Raw genomic sequence first — 15,653 nt, forward strand, 5'->3', positions numbered from 1 at the left:
ACACAGTGCCCTCTTGTCCCCAGGAGGAGTGTGCCTCCCTAAGCTCCTCAGAATACGATGTGGGAGGCAGCATCAGCCCCTGGCCTGGGCAGGGATGTGCAAAGAGAAGGGAAAAGAGGTGTGGTGAAGGGTGGAGCTGCAGGGAGGCTGGGAAGGGGAAGGCCAGGGGCCCAGGGGAAGCCAAGGCACAGCATCCACAGCCAGTTGCATGCTGGACCTTGCCCTGGGCTCAGCAGCGCACAGAGGTGCCAGGCACTTCTGTTAGGCCAAGAGCAGATGGTCTCCCTGTGGGAAAGGAGCCGGATTCCCTGTCGAGGTGGGGCACAGCCAGAAGGCCAGGGAAGTGGCTGCGGCCAGGTATGCACTTAGGGTCAGTCCCCACACCGAAACCCCGCTCTTAACTGCTTGATCACTTGAGAATAAACATAAATGTGTCACATTCACTTAACATCAGAAGTACAAGAAACAGTTTTCTAAAGTATTTGAAGATCTAGCAAGAGATTTCTCTAAATATAAAAGGTAAGCCATCGCTGCATATCTAAAATCAAGCTTAGTGAGAAATAGCATTATCCTTTTCAAAGAAGTTCCACTAGATAGTAGGCTACGTGACAGGAAATCAGTACCGTGTTCAGCCAGAACTTACTCTGTGGAGTTCGCCCTCATCAGATGCTCCTATTAAGACGTCAGGTTGGTTGACGCCTTTGTCTTCTTAAGCTTTAGCAAGGTCCAGACTGGAAAGCATGGCCAGCGCAGGTGGAGGTGGTCTGCAGGGTGTGGTCCAGCCTGCCGGCCGCCTGCAAATGCTGCTGGGGGGCTTCAGGGGCGAGCGGGGCAGCCGGCCCGTGCACGGCGCTCGGATGCCCCACGTGCTCTGCTTTCCAGGACGAGTCTTCGAGTCACGAGTGTAACCAGCGCACGATCCTGCTCTACGGCGTGGGCAAGGAGCGCGAGGAGGCGCGGCACCAGCTGAAGAAGATCACCAGGGACATCCTGAAGATCCTGAACAAGAAGAGCACCGCGGAGACAGGCGGTAAGGGCCTCACGCTGCCGGCGGCCTTTATCAGAGCGCCCTGGGCCACTGTCACCAGGCGTTTCCTCCCACCAGTGACTGTCCCGTGCAGAGGTGAATAAGCACATTTAAGTGTTTGGAGCCAGAGACCGTCAGAAGCAGTCCTTGTGTTGACGTGCCAGTCTAAAGGTAGACGCAGTGAGCTCAATCCTGTGCTCTTCTGCACCTGGAGCAGAGCTTCCAGGGTGGTGCTGAAGGGAGACCTGGGCGGAGCGGGAGGGTCTCGAGCAGCGCCCACTCCCTGGTCTTCTCCGTCTCCGCGCTGGCTCGCAGTTTGCTTTGCTGCAGACACTTACGTGCATACAGTGGTGGAAACCATCCAGGGTAATTGCCGGTCTCTTCTTACCTGACCCAGAAGAGGAACTGCAATGAGTATGGCAGCTTCGATGTCACCAGATAACCTCAGGTAGAAAAGATAATTGGGCCTTTAAAGGCAACAGCCTCGTCCCTTGGAACTCTCCCCATGTTTTTTAGGCGTTTTCGTAGTGAAGCCATGTCTTTATATGATGTCAACACCTTGCACAATTGGAGTTTTGTAATTACCCCTTTCACATCTGCCTGGTTACGCTTTGAAGGTTTATGTCACTCTGTAGTCATATGATTTAAAATATGATGTCATGGTATATCTTTCCTCACTGGTGTCTTTCTCTAATGCTTGGGTAACACGAAGGAAAAGAGGGTCTGCATTTGCAGGCAGCCCTCTTCCTGCCTGTGGCCTAGGCCACCTCTCAGACCCACTCTGATTTTCAGCCCCAGCCACTCTTCTGTGGAACTCTCCGTAGGGGCTCCAGTCTTAAGGTTTTATCAGGCAGAAACCCTAGAGCTCATCTGTTCTAGATCTTTCCTAGAGAAAATAAAGCGTGAGAATTCAGCCTCTTCCTTTGGTCCATGCAGAAGCCTGGCAGCAGGGCTTTGTGCCCCTGGGTCTCTTGACGCGCCTTCCCTGCCCCTTTCGTGGCTGGTGCACCAGCACTGAGGGGGAGTAGCCAGGGGCTGTGGAAATGAAACTCTCATTCCTGAGCTTGCAGAGGAAAGTGCCCCGTCTAAGAAGACTATTTCTGTTGCTGGGCTGTTTTCTATCTTAGAGAAAAGGGGAAATGAGTTGCAGGAGAAGGTTGAATTTAGAAGCCCTGCAGCTAGCTAGCAAACGATACTTGAGACTCCTTTTGGTGTGCTTGGAAAGGGATGGGGACAGTCTCCCTTAAGCAACTGTCCTGCTGCTTGATCTCAGAGACTTGCAGAGGGTCTTCCCAGGGCCAGTGGAGGGTCTGGCGTGGATGGCTGAAGGAGGTGGGAAGGGAAGGAAGCGGGGTGGCCGTTCATGTGGACTGGGCTTCCTTCCTTCGGTTTTCTGAGCCAGACTGTAGTCTGCGCTATCTTTGTAGCAGTCCCTGAAGTAGGCACTTCTGGCTCTGGCCTCAGAGAAAGTCATTGTCAGTAATAGCAGCACCACGGGTAGCAGCCTCTCCCTCTGTCCTCCTTGTCTTTACCTCATTTTAGATAAAACTCCTCAACCAGGAATGTTTTGGTCTGGGATGCAGCAAGCCGCCCCCTGGCCAGTAATCTGCGTTTAAGTCCCTACATGTAACAGTGTGAGCACCAGAAGATTGCCAGCTGTGCTCAGCGTCATGGAAATTTACCCTCCCTCTTTTTTTTTTTTTTTTTTTCCTGGAAAAATGAGGACTGATAGGGAGCAATGAGCTTGGGTTAGCATTTATGTGAGTTCAGGGATAACATAAAATAAGATATTGATGCTGGGAGTGGTGTGAATGCCTATGATCCCAGCAACTTCCAACTCCAGAAGCCGAGGCAGGAACATTGCAAGTTGGAGGCCAGCCTTGGCAACTTGGTGAGACTGTGTCTCAAAATAAAAATGTAAAAAGGCGAAGGATGTAGCTCACTGGTCCAGCACCCTGGGTTCCACCCCAAGCTCTCCACCCCCACCCCACCCCACCTGCAAAACCAGACTTCAGGTTTCCAACCCATTAATAGTGTTGTTCCATCAGCCAGGTCGTGCCCAGGGAATTTCTAATCTCATTTAAGTAGCATTTCTATTTGAATTTGCCGAAACTTCCTTCTGCATTTGCCCGAAAACATTGTGAATTTTATTAGACTTATTGGTTTAAATGACCAATAATATCAGGACGTAAAGATTTTTCCAGTGAAAATTAAGCATCAAGAGATCAATAATATATGTTATGAAATCAAGTTAACATGAAGTAGATAAGGAAAATACATAATTATGACTATATTGTTAGTCATACAAATACTATTAAAATAAATATTAAGAACCACTGCTAATTTGTTACCTCTTTTAAAGAAGCAAACAGGTGTCTTTGGATTTCTTAGCTGGATCTATGTCCTCAAGTCCGTTTTTTTTATTATTGGTTTTGGTCCTAGGGAAGGACTAAATTAATACATCAACTTCATTTTTTAAGCACTATGTACACAGACTGAGATGTGAGCTCTTCAGCCAGGGATCAGTGATGTTAGATAATGAAAAAAAAAGCAAAACTTCAATAGAAAGTGTCTACTTAAAAGTCAAGAGTTTGAGTAAGTGGAAAATAACCTATGTATTTTATCTTTATTTAGTTGGGGATGAAGGACAAAAAGCCAGAAAGAACAAACAAGAAGCCTTTCCAACTCTGGAGACTGTCTTCACCAAACTCCAACTTCTTTCCTATTTCGATCAGCATCAAGTGACATCTCAGGTACCCATTTGAAACCACTTTATTATGCATTCCAAGTGTCACTGTTTCCTCAAAAATCTCTTTGGTACAGTATGCATTTTCAGCCTTCTTGAATTTTATACATGCATTGTATAAACATGTGGGAACATCAAACTGTTCAGTTTTAAATGTCAGGCTGCCTTCCTCATAAGAACTTGTTTTTTTTTTTTTTTAAAATACTTTCAATTGTCAATGGACCTTTATTTTATTTATTTATTTATTTATTTAAATGTGGTGCTGAGAATCAAACCTAGTGCCTCACACATGCCAGGCAAGTGCTCTACCACTGAGCCACAACCCCAGCTCCAGAACTTGTTTTTTTAACTTTTAAAATTTTCAAAAAGTATTTTTACTTGTAGATGGACACAATACCTTTGTTTTATTTACTTGTTTTTTTGTGGTGCTGAGGACCAAACCCAGTGCATCACACGTGCTAGGCAGCCGCCTACCCCTGAGCCCCAGCCCAGCCCAAGAGCTTGTTTTTATCATGTGACCACTTTTACCCTAGGACAGTAGTCAGTGATACGTGACATAATGCCTATTGCAGTGCTGACGTTATCAATCCTTTGATTGTCCTTTTGACACATGGAAAGCTGTTTGACTTGTATCTGGTGGAAATATGTTTTAATTTTTTTCTAGTAGAATGGCATAAATTCCAGGGTCTGTCTTAGAAAAGTAGGATGATCTATGAAGCCAAAGACCATCTGGAATGCTGGTCATGTGGTTGCCTTCTCTTCTCTTTGCACAGATCTCCAGCAACGTGCTGGAACAAATCACGAGCTTTGCCTCGGGGACGTCCTACCACCTGCCTCTGGCTCACCACATTCAGCTCATCTTCGACCTCATGGAGCCGGCCCTGAACATCAATGGGCTCATTGACTTCGCAATCCAGGTGTCCGACCGCGTCTCCCCAACTTGTGGGAGAGCAAACCTACCAGGCAGTGTGGAATTCATGTTTTAAAAACATATCGTTTTTAAATTTAAAAAAAATTTTGGGGACAGGGTCTCACTGTGATGTCCAGGCTGGTCTCAAACTCCTGCTGATCTTAATTGACCCTTCTGCCTCAACCTCCTGAGGGCTGAGATGACAGGTCTGTGTCACCATGCCTAGCCAAAATTCATTTTTAAATTCACATATAAAACCATAAAAATTATATATAAAGTTTTATATAGATTATATATAAATATATAATATATAAATGAATATATATATTTATAATATATGAGAAAATATATAATATATAAATAAATGGGGTACTGTGTAATATTTCTGTGCATGTATACCTTGTGTAATGTTTATATCAGGTTCACCATGACCTGGCTCATTGAATGTTTATCATTTCTTTATGGTGGAAATGTTCAAAATCCTTCTCATCGCTCTTTGGAATGTGTGACGCAACCCCATCATCTACAGCACCAGAACCTCTTGCTTCTGGCTGTGACTCAGTGCCCATTGACCATCTGTCCCCATACCTCCCCGAGTCCACTCTTCCTGGCCTCTGTAGGGCCCCTCCGTCCATTTAAACTGAACCAACTGCTGTATGTTAACACGGCTGCTCTACCTTAACACAGAGCCCAGTGCATTTTTAATAATCGAGACATTCTGAGATAACAGTCTTCAACCGAGCATTTTAATCACAGTTTGGTTCATTGTTTTCAGTTACATAACTATAACTGGTACCTTAAGTGCATGTCATTTAAAAATACTAGTGCTTTGAGGGTTTTCGGTATTGTCTTTTCTTTTTTTGCTTAGACAACGATGAAAGCGTGTTTTCTGTCTTCAATGGGGTGTATTTTAACATTGAAAGGGAAAAAGTCCTTGAAACTGGATTTGTTCCTCTGTGCTTCTCATGCACGTCTGAGTTCCTTCATTTCCTCATTCCCAGTGCTATCAGGGAGTGGGTTCTAAGCTCAGCTTCCTTGTCCTTAGTGTGTTGGCTTTACTGATCTGTTCCAGAGCTCGGGGCTGCCCAGGGTTCCAGTGGCTGCCTCGGCACTGGGACTTCCTGATCATACACACCCTCATGTCCAGGCAGAAGAACAGAAAGTCCTCCTATAAATTGGTACAGGCTTAACGTAAAAAAATGTTTAATCCCTACAATGCATTTTCTGGGGCAGTGACATGCAGGACAGTGTGCCTGTGGCGGGGGGAAGGGTTCTCCTCTGTGTGGTGGCACCTGCATTTGTCTTCATCCTCTTTCCTACAGCTACTGAATGAACTGAGTGTCGTGGAAGCCGAGCTGCTGCTCAAGTCCTCCAGCCTGGCGGGAAGCTACACCACGGGGCTGTGTGTGTGCATTGTGGCTGTGCTCCGGCGGTATCACAGCTGTTTGATCCTGAATCCCGACCAGACAGCCCAGGTGTTTGAAGGGTTGGTATATAGAAAGCCGTTGTTTTTCAGGTCCTAAAGTGTGTTATTGGTGATGAGATATTGTGGTAATAGTAAGAGAACAATAGCACCTAGTTCTCTTTCAGTTAAAACTGAGCTGACGGAATACTCTTGCCACAAAAGCGTTATCTGAGAAGGAGATAGGATTTCTTTTCAGTCAAGCACAATTTCTTCCTCCTCTCCCTTCTGCCTGCCTGTTCGTGCCCTGGTTTCTAAGATTCAGTTCTGGTCATCGATAGCTTTCCAGATCCTTCCTGCTGCCCGGCATCCTGGCTCATTACAAAGAGCGAATGCCTATAGCTTCTCTGCCCATGTAATTTTGGTTTTTATGAAGAATCCAACACCCAATAAGTTTTGCATGCGTTGCCAGGGAAGTGTGGTTCTTCAGTTTCATCATTTTGATGAATAGCATCTTTTGACAAGAACTAACTGAGAACAAACGACTTCCTCTGTTCTTAGTGTGTTTTGTTGCCTTGGTGTGTGTGTGTAATGAGATAGGATTTGCAAGGTGGGTCTGAGTTAAACCTGCTCTCCCCCTCAGAGACAAGGTTGCGGGGACCAAGGTGAGGCAGTGAGCTCAAAACCTGTGCATGGTCCTTTCTGTCCACTCCCATTTTACTGCTGGGATTTTATACAAAGACAGCAACCCATTTTTCTTTCATCCATTTTTCTCCTGTGCTCTAAAGAATCATGAAGGTCCTTGGTTTAGTATTAACGTCTTTTGCAATCTAGCACATGTAACTGATATGTGTTGTTTGTCAGGTGGCATAGGTCGAACAGCAGCTTTTCTGGGTCAAATAAAATGCTACCTTTTCTATATGTTAATGGTACACCTAGATTAGAAAGTGAGATCTGAAACATCTCAGACACTTTAGTATAAAAGAACATATCTATCTTAGAATTAAAGAAATATGTAAGAACTTAATAACCTTCCATTATGCTGTAAGGTTTGAATTTTTTATTATACACACACACACACACACACACACACATTAGCTGTAGGCAGACCCAATACCATTATTTTATTTTTATGTGGTGCTGAGAACTGAACCCAGGGCCTCACCTGTGCCAGGCAAGTGCTCTACCACTGAGCCACAACCCCAGCCTCAGGTTTGGATTTTAATATCATTGGACTGAGACTCAGGTGTTTAAATGAAGTGTTTGGTAGTGTAGCAGTGTGTCCAGTACCACATAGTGAGTGAATCTCACGACTTACAACGAAAGCCTTCCTCACTGGGAGTTGGTACACGCTATTCAAGCTGTATCATACCTGGAAATCCACGTGTGGCCACGAGATCTTTCAGTTTGCTCTGACAGTGCTGGTTTGTTTTGCTTGCAGTGTGGGAATTGAACCCAGGGCCTTGTATGTGCTGGGCAAGAGTCCAGCACTCAGCCACGTCTCAGCCACGTGACAAGTGTTGTGTTTTTTTTTTTTTTTTTTTTTTTTTTTGTGGTGCTGGGGATCAAACCCAGGGCCTTTGCTTGCAAGGCAAGTACTCTACCGACTGAGCTATCTCCCCAGCCCCTGATTGTTTTTTATATTGTTAGTTGAAATGGATTTTAGTATCCCTGGTTTTGACATTTTAAATCCAGGTACTGTTGAATATTCATGGAATCATGTTTGACCTTTGCTCTTCTTCTTCCTTGGTTATGCGGAGTGAGGGTAAATATCTTTCCTGAACGATAAGTCCGGTTTTTGTACTTGTCAGAGAAGTGTGGGACTGCTGCACACGGGACGTCCGACCGTTTCTCGGTGTGGCTGCCTTCAGTCACAGGGCGATTCTCGGCTTCATGGGATGCCAGGAGTTCCTTTGCTTGTGTAGTCAATAGCTGCAGTCACTCCTTTTAAGGATGACTGTGTGACGTTTTCCTGTCAGCTGTCATCAGCTGCGGGGTGCCCCGCCTGTCGCTGTTCCTGGGCAGGGTTTGGGAGGCTTTGGGCACTTCTCCACAGAGTCCCTGGGACCCCCTGCGTCCCCTGGCCCCTCAGTGGTGGAGAGGCCGAGCCTGGGGGCCAAGCTCTCCTCCGTCCGCTGTGCACTAGCTGCTGCCTTGCTGGGGGCCCTTCACCCTTCTGTGCCTCGGAGCCCCTTTGTACTGTGAGGGTGGCAGTTCAGAGCACTGGTTTGGTCACCTGTGACCCTTTGGTGCAGTGTCCCGTGGAGCCCCACAGCAGAAGGCTCGGCAGAGTTACCCGACTCCCACAGCCTGGGCCCGAGTGTCTGCTCCCGCAAGTGCTCCTGGGCGTGGGAGAGACGTGGACAGGGCTCGGATCTGACCGGGTGGTGCTTATGACCCCAAGTTGCCAGAGAGGATATCACTAAAACAGAGGTTTTATCTTCTTAGATAAGCCGAGGTACATTTGCTAATTTGCCTCCAAACCATGACTTCATCAAGTAACGCCAGATCCAGCTCAGGATTTCCCAGGGTCCTGCTTGGAGAGCTGCGTCTTTAGAAAGGCACAGTCTGATTTGTGACTCTGCATTGAATCAGCAGGTCCCGCACTCCGCCTTCCCATCCGTGTCGCCTTGGGCACCGGCTCTCCTTGCTTTGGTTTCTTGTTCAGTGACATTGCTGTTAGCGTTCAGAAAACTGACCCTATCAGTGTGTCAGGTTGCCCTCAGATCCCTGGCATTAGAACTTCAGCTGTGTCCTCCAGTAGCTCGCGGGCACCTCATTGCAGAAGCCTCCGCCATCCTGCCGCCCTGGGCTGTGGCCTCATCCCTCCTGGTCTTGCCCCCAGGTTGTGTGGTGTGGTGAAGCACGTGGTGAACCCCTCGGAGTGCTCCTCCCCAGAGAGGTGCATCCTCGCCTACCTCTACGACCTCTACGTGTCCTGCAGCCACCTCAGGAGCAAGTTCGGAGACCTCTTCAGGTGGGTAGAGGAAGGTCCAGAGTAGAGGGATCACAGCTGTGTGTGTCAGTGACCCCCCCCCCCCGTATTATCAGCCTTCTTCATGATTAAAGTTGATCATGAGTATTCTTATCAGGTGCTGATTTTAATAATATGCTCAAGATTTGCTGAAACTGAATATGAACATACATAGTGGCAACAAAAGGTAGATCATTAAACTGTGTTATTAAGTCAGTCTAGGTTTTCCCTCCCCCCACCTCAGATTGAAACGACTTTGGGCCATAAACTGTCCAACTGTGACTAATTTTGTGTCTTCAACAATCAAAAAATTTTATTTAAAATTTTATATTCTTTATAATGTTTGCAGGTGTAGTTCATTTTCAGTAAGCCATATTGAAATAAGTATTTAATGTATCTACATTTTAAATTTGAAATTCAATTTGAATCATCTGTAGAAGGTTCAATGAAGCAGTGCTTGATGTTTTTCTGAATTCATATTCCTCTTGGCTTTGCGATCCCCATTTTTGGATCTGACTTTTTGTGTTACTGGGTGGATTTAGTACCCTTTGCACATCATGATGTTTCTGTTTCTGTTTCCTGCTCAGGCATGGAAGGTTCTGCAGCCCCATTGATCCCTCCATAATTTTTCCAAGCAGTTTTTCCTTTTTTTTCCCCCTCTCTTAAAAAATCTACTGTTTAGTAATGTTTTCATATGTGAATGAGGTTTTTATAAAAAAAGAAAATGACCAGTATTTTCATTGAATAACATTAAATCAACATGTATCAAATGCAAGATAGCCTACTTTGTATTTTGCATTATATTTGATTTAGGCTCAACTTAATAATTACCATCTCATGTTTCTTGGTATACAAGTTAATTATTAACAAATATTGCAAAGTCAGTCTTCATAAATGCTACAATTATTGGTTCATGAATGTTTTTCCTGTCAATAAATCTCACTGCTTAAGAAACACTTTATTTTAATGAGTCTAGAATATCTTATTTGTATAAAAGACATTTTTATCTTCTCAGGCCCTTATCCAGAATTCCCCGTGAATCCCCTTTCCCTGTAGCCATAATCCCCCATTTCACAGTAGTACTGTGAGTCTAGCTCTGTTGGCAATTTTGAGATGAACTGGAGAAGACATTCTGATTCCCCGGCTGTCACATCCCTCTTCACCGCTGTTTCTTGCTTGTTCTCAACTTGCTCTGTCTCTCTGCTTCCTCGACCTCCTGTTTCAAGGAGCATTCCCGCCTCCCTGTTGTCCCCTGGATCTCAGCCCTTGCTCAGGTGGCTCAGTTGGCTCAGGTGTTAGAAAGTCACTGTAGAGAATTAATTGTAGGAGAAACTAATAACTGGTAAAAACAAACTCGGGACCCGGAACGAGTCGGGAAGGGTGGTCAGTGGGCTGTCCTGGCCTCCCGTGCCGCGGGTCCAGTTTGTTCACGGAGCTGTGAGCCCTGATCCGCTGTTCCTGGGTCCACCACTCCTCGACATCGCTGTCCCTGCCCCCGTGGTCGTCTCTGGTAGGCCCAGTGCTGGGTTGTCCCAGCTGGTGTTCCTGCTTGCTCCCTTGACTGTGGCGGCATCTCGCCAGGTCCACTAGCATCACCCTCTAACACATGCGTGACTCACGGTTCCCAGCCTGGCCTCGCGTCTCAGTGACACTCAGACCTCACCTTGCTTTTACCACGTGGCGCGCCCCTTCTCCTCCGCTCCTCTCTTCCCCTGCATGCTCCCATCTGACCACCCCGTCCTCCCCAGGCCTGCGAACTCGTGTCCCCGGGGCCTCCCCTCCTGCCCTTACCCGGCCCGTGGTGCTTTCCCACATCCACGCTCACCGCCACCACCTCTCCGTGCCTCCCCAACTGCCCTCCGGTCACCTGCAGAACCTTAGATGTCCTTAAGACTGGCTACCCTGACTCTCCAAGGGCATCGCGTATTGGCTCGGGGTCTGGCTCCTGCGAGGAGACCCCCCAGGAGCAGAGTCTGCCTGCTCCCGCCGCTACACCTCAGCCCGAGAGCTCCGGAGCACCCCCAAGGCGGCACTTCCAGGCCGCAGAGGCTCATCTGTAGGCACTGTCACTGACGGGAAGACGCATGCACGTGCGGAAGTCGTATGGAGAGTCTTGGGAGCACTCTCCACAGGCTGCCCTGCAGGGCGTTTTCAGTTTCAGTCTATTACTTTCCTTGAGCGCCCTCTTTCATGGGTGGCCCTCGTGACAGCTCTCGTGTTGTGGTGAGCTTCCCCAGACGGGCCCCAAAGCTTATTTGACCATGGCTGCCGCAGTGCCGGTGAGCAGGCAGAATGAGTTCATTCAAGCCCTGTCACTGGAGCGTAGGGACTTGGGGGACCAGCCGTGCAGCGCAGCATACCGAGGACCACTGCTGGTAACAGGCACACTTTCCAGAGCTTCCACAGGCTGCAGGGGCAAGGCAGCTTTCTTGGGCTCTCGTTTCTCCTTTCTTTGTTTTGAGATGGGTTCTGTGTTGCCCAGGCTGATCCTGAACTCTGGGCCCAAGTGACCCTCCCGTGTGGGGCTCTGTCAGGCTGGGGCTGCTGGCACACGCCGCTACAGAGTCAGGGATCTGTTTGTAGTTTGGCATTAGGAAAAAATGGACAAACAAGCAGAGATTTCCATTTGCATACTGATCAGCAACTGGGTCGTTTTGTCTGTGACCCCATCCATGAAGCCCTGTGAGAGGAACATTTTGGGGAATGGCAAATTGTAATCCCAATGACATCTGCCAGACGCTGCACTGGGACCCCGGGCCCTCAGAGCAGCCCAAGAGGTGGAAGTGGCTTTCCCTAGGCACCCAGCATGGTCCCTGGTCATGAGTAATGCGAGCAGGCAGAGGTCTGAAGAGGCGTCGTGGCCTCAGGGTGCGTTGCCGCCTTCACCCCACACGTCTTTCTGCTCCTCACAGCTGCCCAAGGAAACGTCTCAGCCATTGGCTTGGTTCCCTCTGTGTAGGCAGCCGAGTGTGAGGACTAGGGTGGTCTGGCTGGCCGCCCGCATTTTCTTACAGCACAAAATCTCACCTAGAAAGCCTGTACTAAATGACAGGAAACCTAAAAATGCAGGCTGAGGAGACGCCACCAGAAGCCAGAGTCAGAGGAACCATGCAGTCCCCTTGGGGAACTCTGCCTCCCAGAGGGGAAGGGTGGAGCTCATAAAGTCAGGAAGCAGAGCAGAGCACAGGGTTTCTAAGGACAGACACCGAGAAACCAGTAGAGATGAGGGAAGAGTTGAATGACAAGGAGGTAAAGCTTTCAAATGTGCAGAAGTCCCTTTTACTAAGACTCAAGGGCACTGGGAGCAGAGGAGAAGAGGGATGTGGTTGGGAGGGAGCCAGGAGCGCCAGGCCTGAGTGGCATTCTTAGTGGGAACGTGAAAGCAATAAGTGAGAGCGAAGCAGGCGCAGAGGGCAGCGAGGTGGAGACGGGAGAAGGGTGCCCCGCAGACCCGACACCATTACTTGCTGTCCAAACACCACAGTCCTGTTTTGCAAACTTATATCCCTCCATGATGGCTGACGAGTTTTTACAGAAGAAAGAAAGAGGAAAAATGGAGATGATAGCAATTACTACCATTTAGCTTGTCCTTTTAGTCCTCTCGGTTAGACCCGGGCCCCCAAGCATCCTTGACACAAGCGGCCTTTGGGAGCACTTGTTAAGCACACGGGCTCAGTGCATCTGTGCACTCAGAGACTAGGAATTGGCATTTTAGACAGGACCCCGAAGTGGCTCTGAGGGGGAACTGCAGCCGTGTTTTAGTGGACTCTGAGCTGAGTGGTCTGTTTCCTGACCGCTGTTGGTAGTGATGACACTTTAGGATGAAGAGTCCACATGCCTTTTTTCATTTGAGGCCCTCATTCCTGGCTTATGTAGGTGCACAGAAAAGCTGCATGTGGTTGTAACCATGAGTCTGTTTCCTGCCCCAACAATCTTAACAGCACTGAGGAACTCTTGAATAGAGAATCTGAGTGTGCTCATGGGTTTGCTGTCTGCAGCGATGGTCAGAGTGGCTGAGTTTACATAGACTCTGAGCTTTGAAGCTGGATGGGCCTCAGCCCTGGAGGAGATCATTCTCCCTCCCTGGTGGCTCTCTTCTGTCTCTGCTCAGATGTAGCTCACTCAAACCTGAAAGGTTCCACAGGATAAACCAAGCCGTCAACAATCTCTGCTGGTGAGCAGCACAGCATGACAAGCTCAGGGATGACCTAACAGGTGCTTTGCTCTTGTAGAATTTGCCCCTCCCCGTACCCACTGCATATTTCAAGCTCCCTGAAGGCAGGAGCCTTCCTTTCTCAGCCGTGCCCTGTCCCTCAGCATGTGAACTCAGCTGAACAGAGGGCGCCTTGAAGAGTTCTTCAGGATTTGCCATCAGGACAACACCATATTTTTCTGATGTGCAATTGAACCCATTTTTATTCTTAAGTAATAACACCTAGAAGCTATTCTTAAGAGTGAGTTGTTGGAAATCTTAGAAAATTCTGTGATTTTTAGAGCTTATAAGATGTAGAAGATAAATAAGATTAGTTATCAGCTGTCTTAAGTGAAATGATTTTCCTAGTATCCTAGTTTTTGTTTTTCCTTTTTAACTTTTCTTCTTGTAACCTCAGTAGTGCCTGTTCTAAAGTAAAGCAAACCATATATAATAACGTGATGCCTGCAAATTCCAACCTGCGATGGGACCCAGACTTCATGATGGATTTTATCGAGAATCCTGCAGCCCGAAGCATCAACTACTCAATGCTGGGCAAGGTCCTCAGCGACAACGCAGCCAATCGCTACAGCTTTGTCTGCAACACGCTCATGAACGTCTGCATGGGCCACCAGGATGCTGGGAGGTGAGATGGGTACCCCGGAGTGCGTCACCAACCGAGGACTTGGTTGACTTGGTGCTTCTCTGAAATAAGGTTTTCAGTGCTTGCCTGGGCTCACACCTGCCTGTCGTTTGCTCCCCCCACCCCATTTTCTTTTTCCTGTATTTAACTTTGTTCTGTCCCCAAATTTTCTTAACCTGAGAAACACCTGCTTATGGCTTCTTGCTTGGGCATAGGATGTTTTAGATATGGTCTATTAAGCTAAATAATCCATTTTCAAAAACATACAAATAAAAATACCTATATTTTGAAAAAAACTATATTTGGACCTACTTATATCGCATAGTATCTTTATTTTGTCTTTTAAAAAGGAAAAAAGTGATTTCATGAAAACAGAAGGGAGACCAGTAGCATTTCGGGTAGGGCTAGGGAAGGGAGGAGAGGGGAGTCAGAGGTACAGGCAGTGAAGTGGCTGAATCATGTGGAGGGTGTGCAGAGGGCCTGTGAGGAATCCCACTACTGTGTGTGCTCACAGTGCACAATGAGAAGGTGGATTCGTAGCCCAGGTCTGTTCACAGAACTAAAAAAATAATCCTAATTCACACACCTGCTGGTTATTTCTTGTTGCTTAACAGCGTCAATTATTCAAAAACATTTGAAGCTATTGCCTCTGCTCAGATTCTAGGTTAATTGACAGGTGGGTTGGTTTCATCCTTCTAAGAGAATGACAGGCTTGCTTGTCGGTAGTGAACGGTGTTCACAGGTGCGCCACGTGCCCGCCGGCCTACTGTCCAGGCTCACTGTCTGCTCTTTCCTTCTCAGGATTAACGACATAGCCAATTTCTCCTCGGAGCTGACTGCCTGCTGCACTGTCCTTAGCTCAGAGTGGCTGGGGGTTCTGAAGGCTCTGTGTTGTTCTTCCAATCACGTGTGGGGGTTTAATGATGTACTTTGCACTGTGGATGTAAGTTTTCTTGTTTGTTTAAAATTGTGTAATTAAAAATTTAGCTAGTGGGTAAAAACTATTATGCACTTGACTCAATTATAACATTGTAAAATAGGTTTTTTCTTTCTCTGTTCAAAAGTAATAAACAATAGTGTAGTTGCCAAGAATATTTAATACATAAAAAATTAGAAATAAAATAGATGACTTAATCTATAGCAGAGGTGCCAGAAGTTTTCTGAAATTTCCATGTAGCTGACATATGGATGGTCACTGCAGAGCTGTTTGCTCTTCATTTTTATCACCCAGCATGGGACATAACTGAAGCACTTTTCATTGTGAAGAACCAATAAATGTGTCTCTATCTTAGAGTGTAGGTTTTGTTATATTGCCCAGAAATGCCCAGGTATAGACTCAAAGGACACTGGGTCTTGCTCGGGCATCCAGTCTGAACATTGATGAAGGGATCCCCCACCCCCTGTTTGTCACTGGTCATCTCAGTGGGCAGGTTACATCCTTACATGAATTCCTTAAAACTCTGTCTCAATTCTGTCCCTTCCTGCCTATGATTTCCTCTTGGAGAGGCCATGTCACTCCTTAGTGTGCATTATGTAAGGAGCTCCGTGCATCTGACAAGTGCCTCTGGCTGACTGACAGGATGGGCAGACCTGTCTCCATACCCCCAGTGTGGCCTTAAACTCGTGTGCATGTGACTGACTCATTAGTGGTGGCCTGCTTTCCCAGCAGAAAAACACGTTTTTATCTCGACTGTAGTTCCTTACTCAGTCTCTTGGTCTTTTTTTTTTATTTTTTGTTGCTTCTGTACTCTGCTTCAGT

At 47.2% G+C, this 15,653-nt stretch overlaps 2 protein-coding genes across 10 annotated transcripts in view; one reads left to right on the top strand and one right to left on the bottom strand.

The window, feature by feature from the left end:
- Positions 1-15,653, top strand: part of Med12l (mediator complex subunit 12L) — a 257,146-nt gene that overhangs the window by 189,548 nt on the left and 51,945 nt on the right. For all 6 annotated transcript variants that reach the window (XM_047563897.1, XM_047563898.1, XM_047563899.1 and 3 more), the window contains exons 17-23: positions 883-1,030; positions 3,662-3,780; positions 4,547-4,690; positions 6,006-6,169; positions 8,931-9,062; positions 13,670-13,897; positions 14,696-14,837. In XM_047563897.1, coding sequence (XP_047419853.1) covers positions 883-1,030; positions 3,662-3,780; positions 4,547-4,690; positions 6,006-6,169; positions 8,931-9,062; positions 13,670-13,897; positions 14,696-14,837 — 1,077 coding nt within the window. The remainder of the gene's footprint in view (positions 1-882; positions 1,031-3,661; positions 3,781-4,546; positions 4,691-6,005; positions 6,170-8,930; positions 9,063-13,669; positions 13,898-14,695; positions 14,838-15,653) is intronic.
- The window catches only part of P2ry12 (purinergic receptor P2Y12), a 40,539-nt gene that overhangs the window by 8,905 nt on the left and 15,981 nt on the right, over positions 1-15,653 (bottom strand). Inside the window, exon 2 of one of the 4 annotated variants that reach the window (XM_047563909.1) lies at positions 644-1,415. The exons of the other annotated variants lie outside the window; for them this stretch is intronic. The gene's annotated coding sequence lies outside the window, so the exon portion shown is untranslated. The remainder of the gene's footprint in view (positions 1-643; positions 1,416-15,653) is intronic. 4 annotated transcript variants of the gene reach the window in all.

The sequence above is a fragment of the Sciurus carolinensis genome, chromosome 9, assembly GCF_902686445.1.
Source record: "Sciurus carolinensis chromosome 9, mSciCar1.2, whole genome shotgun sequence".
NCBI lineage: Eukaryota > Metazoa > Chordata > Mammalia > Rodentia > Sciuridae > Sciurus > Sciurus carolinensis.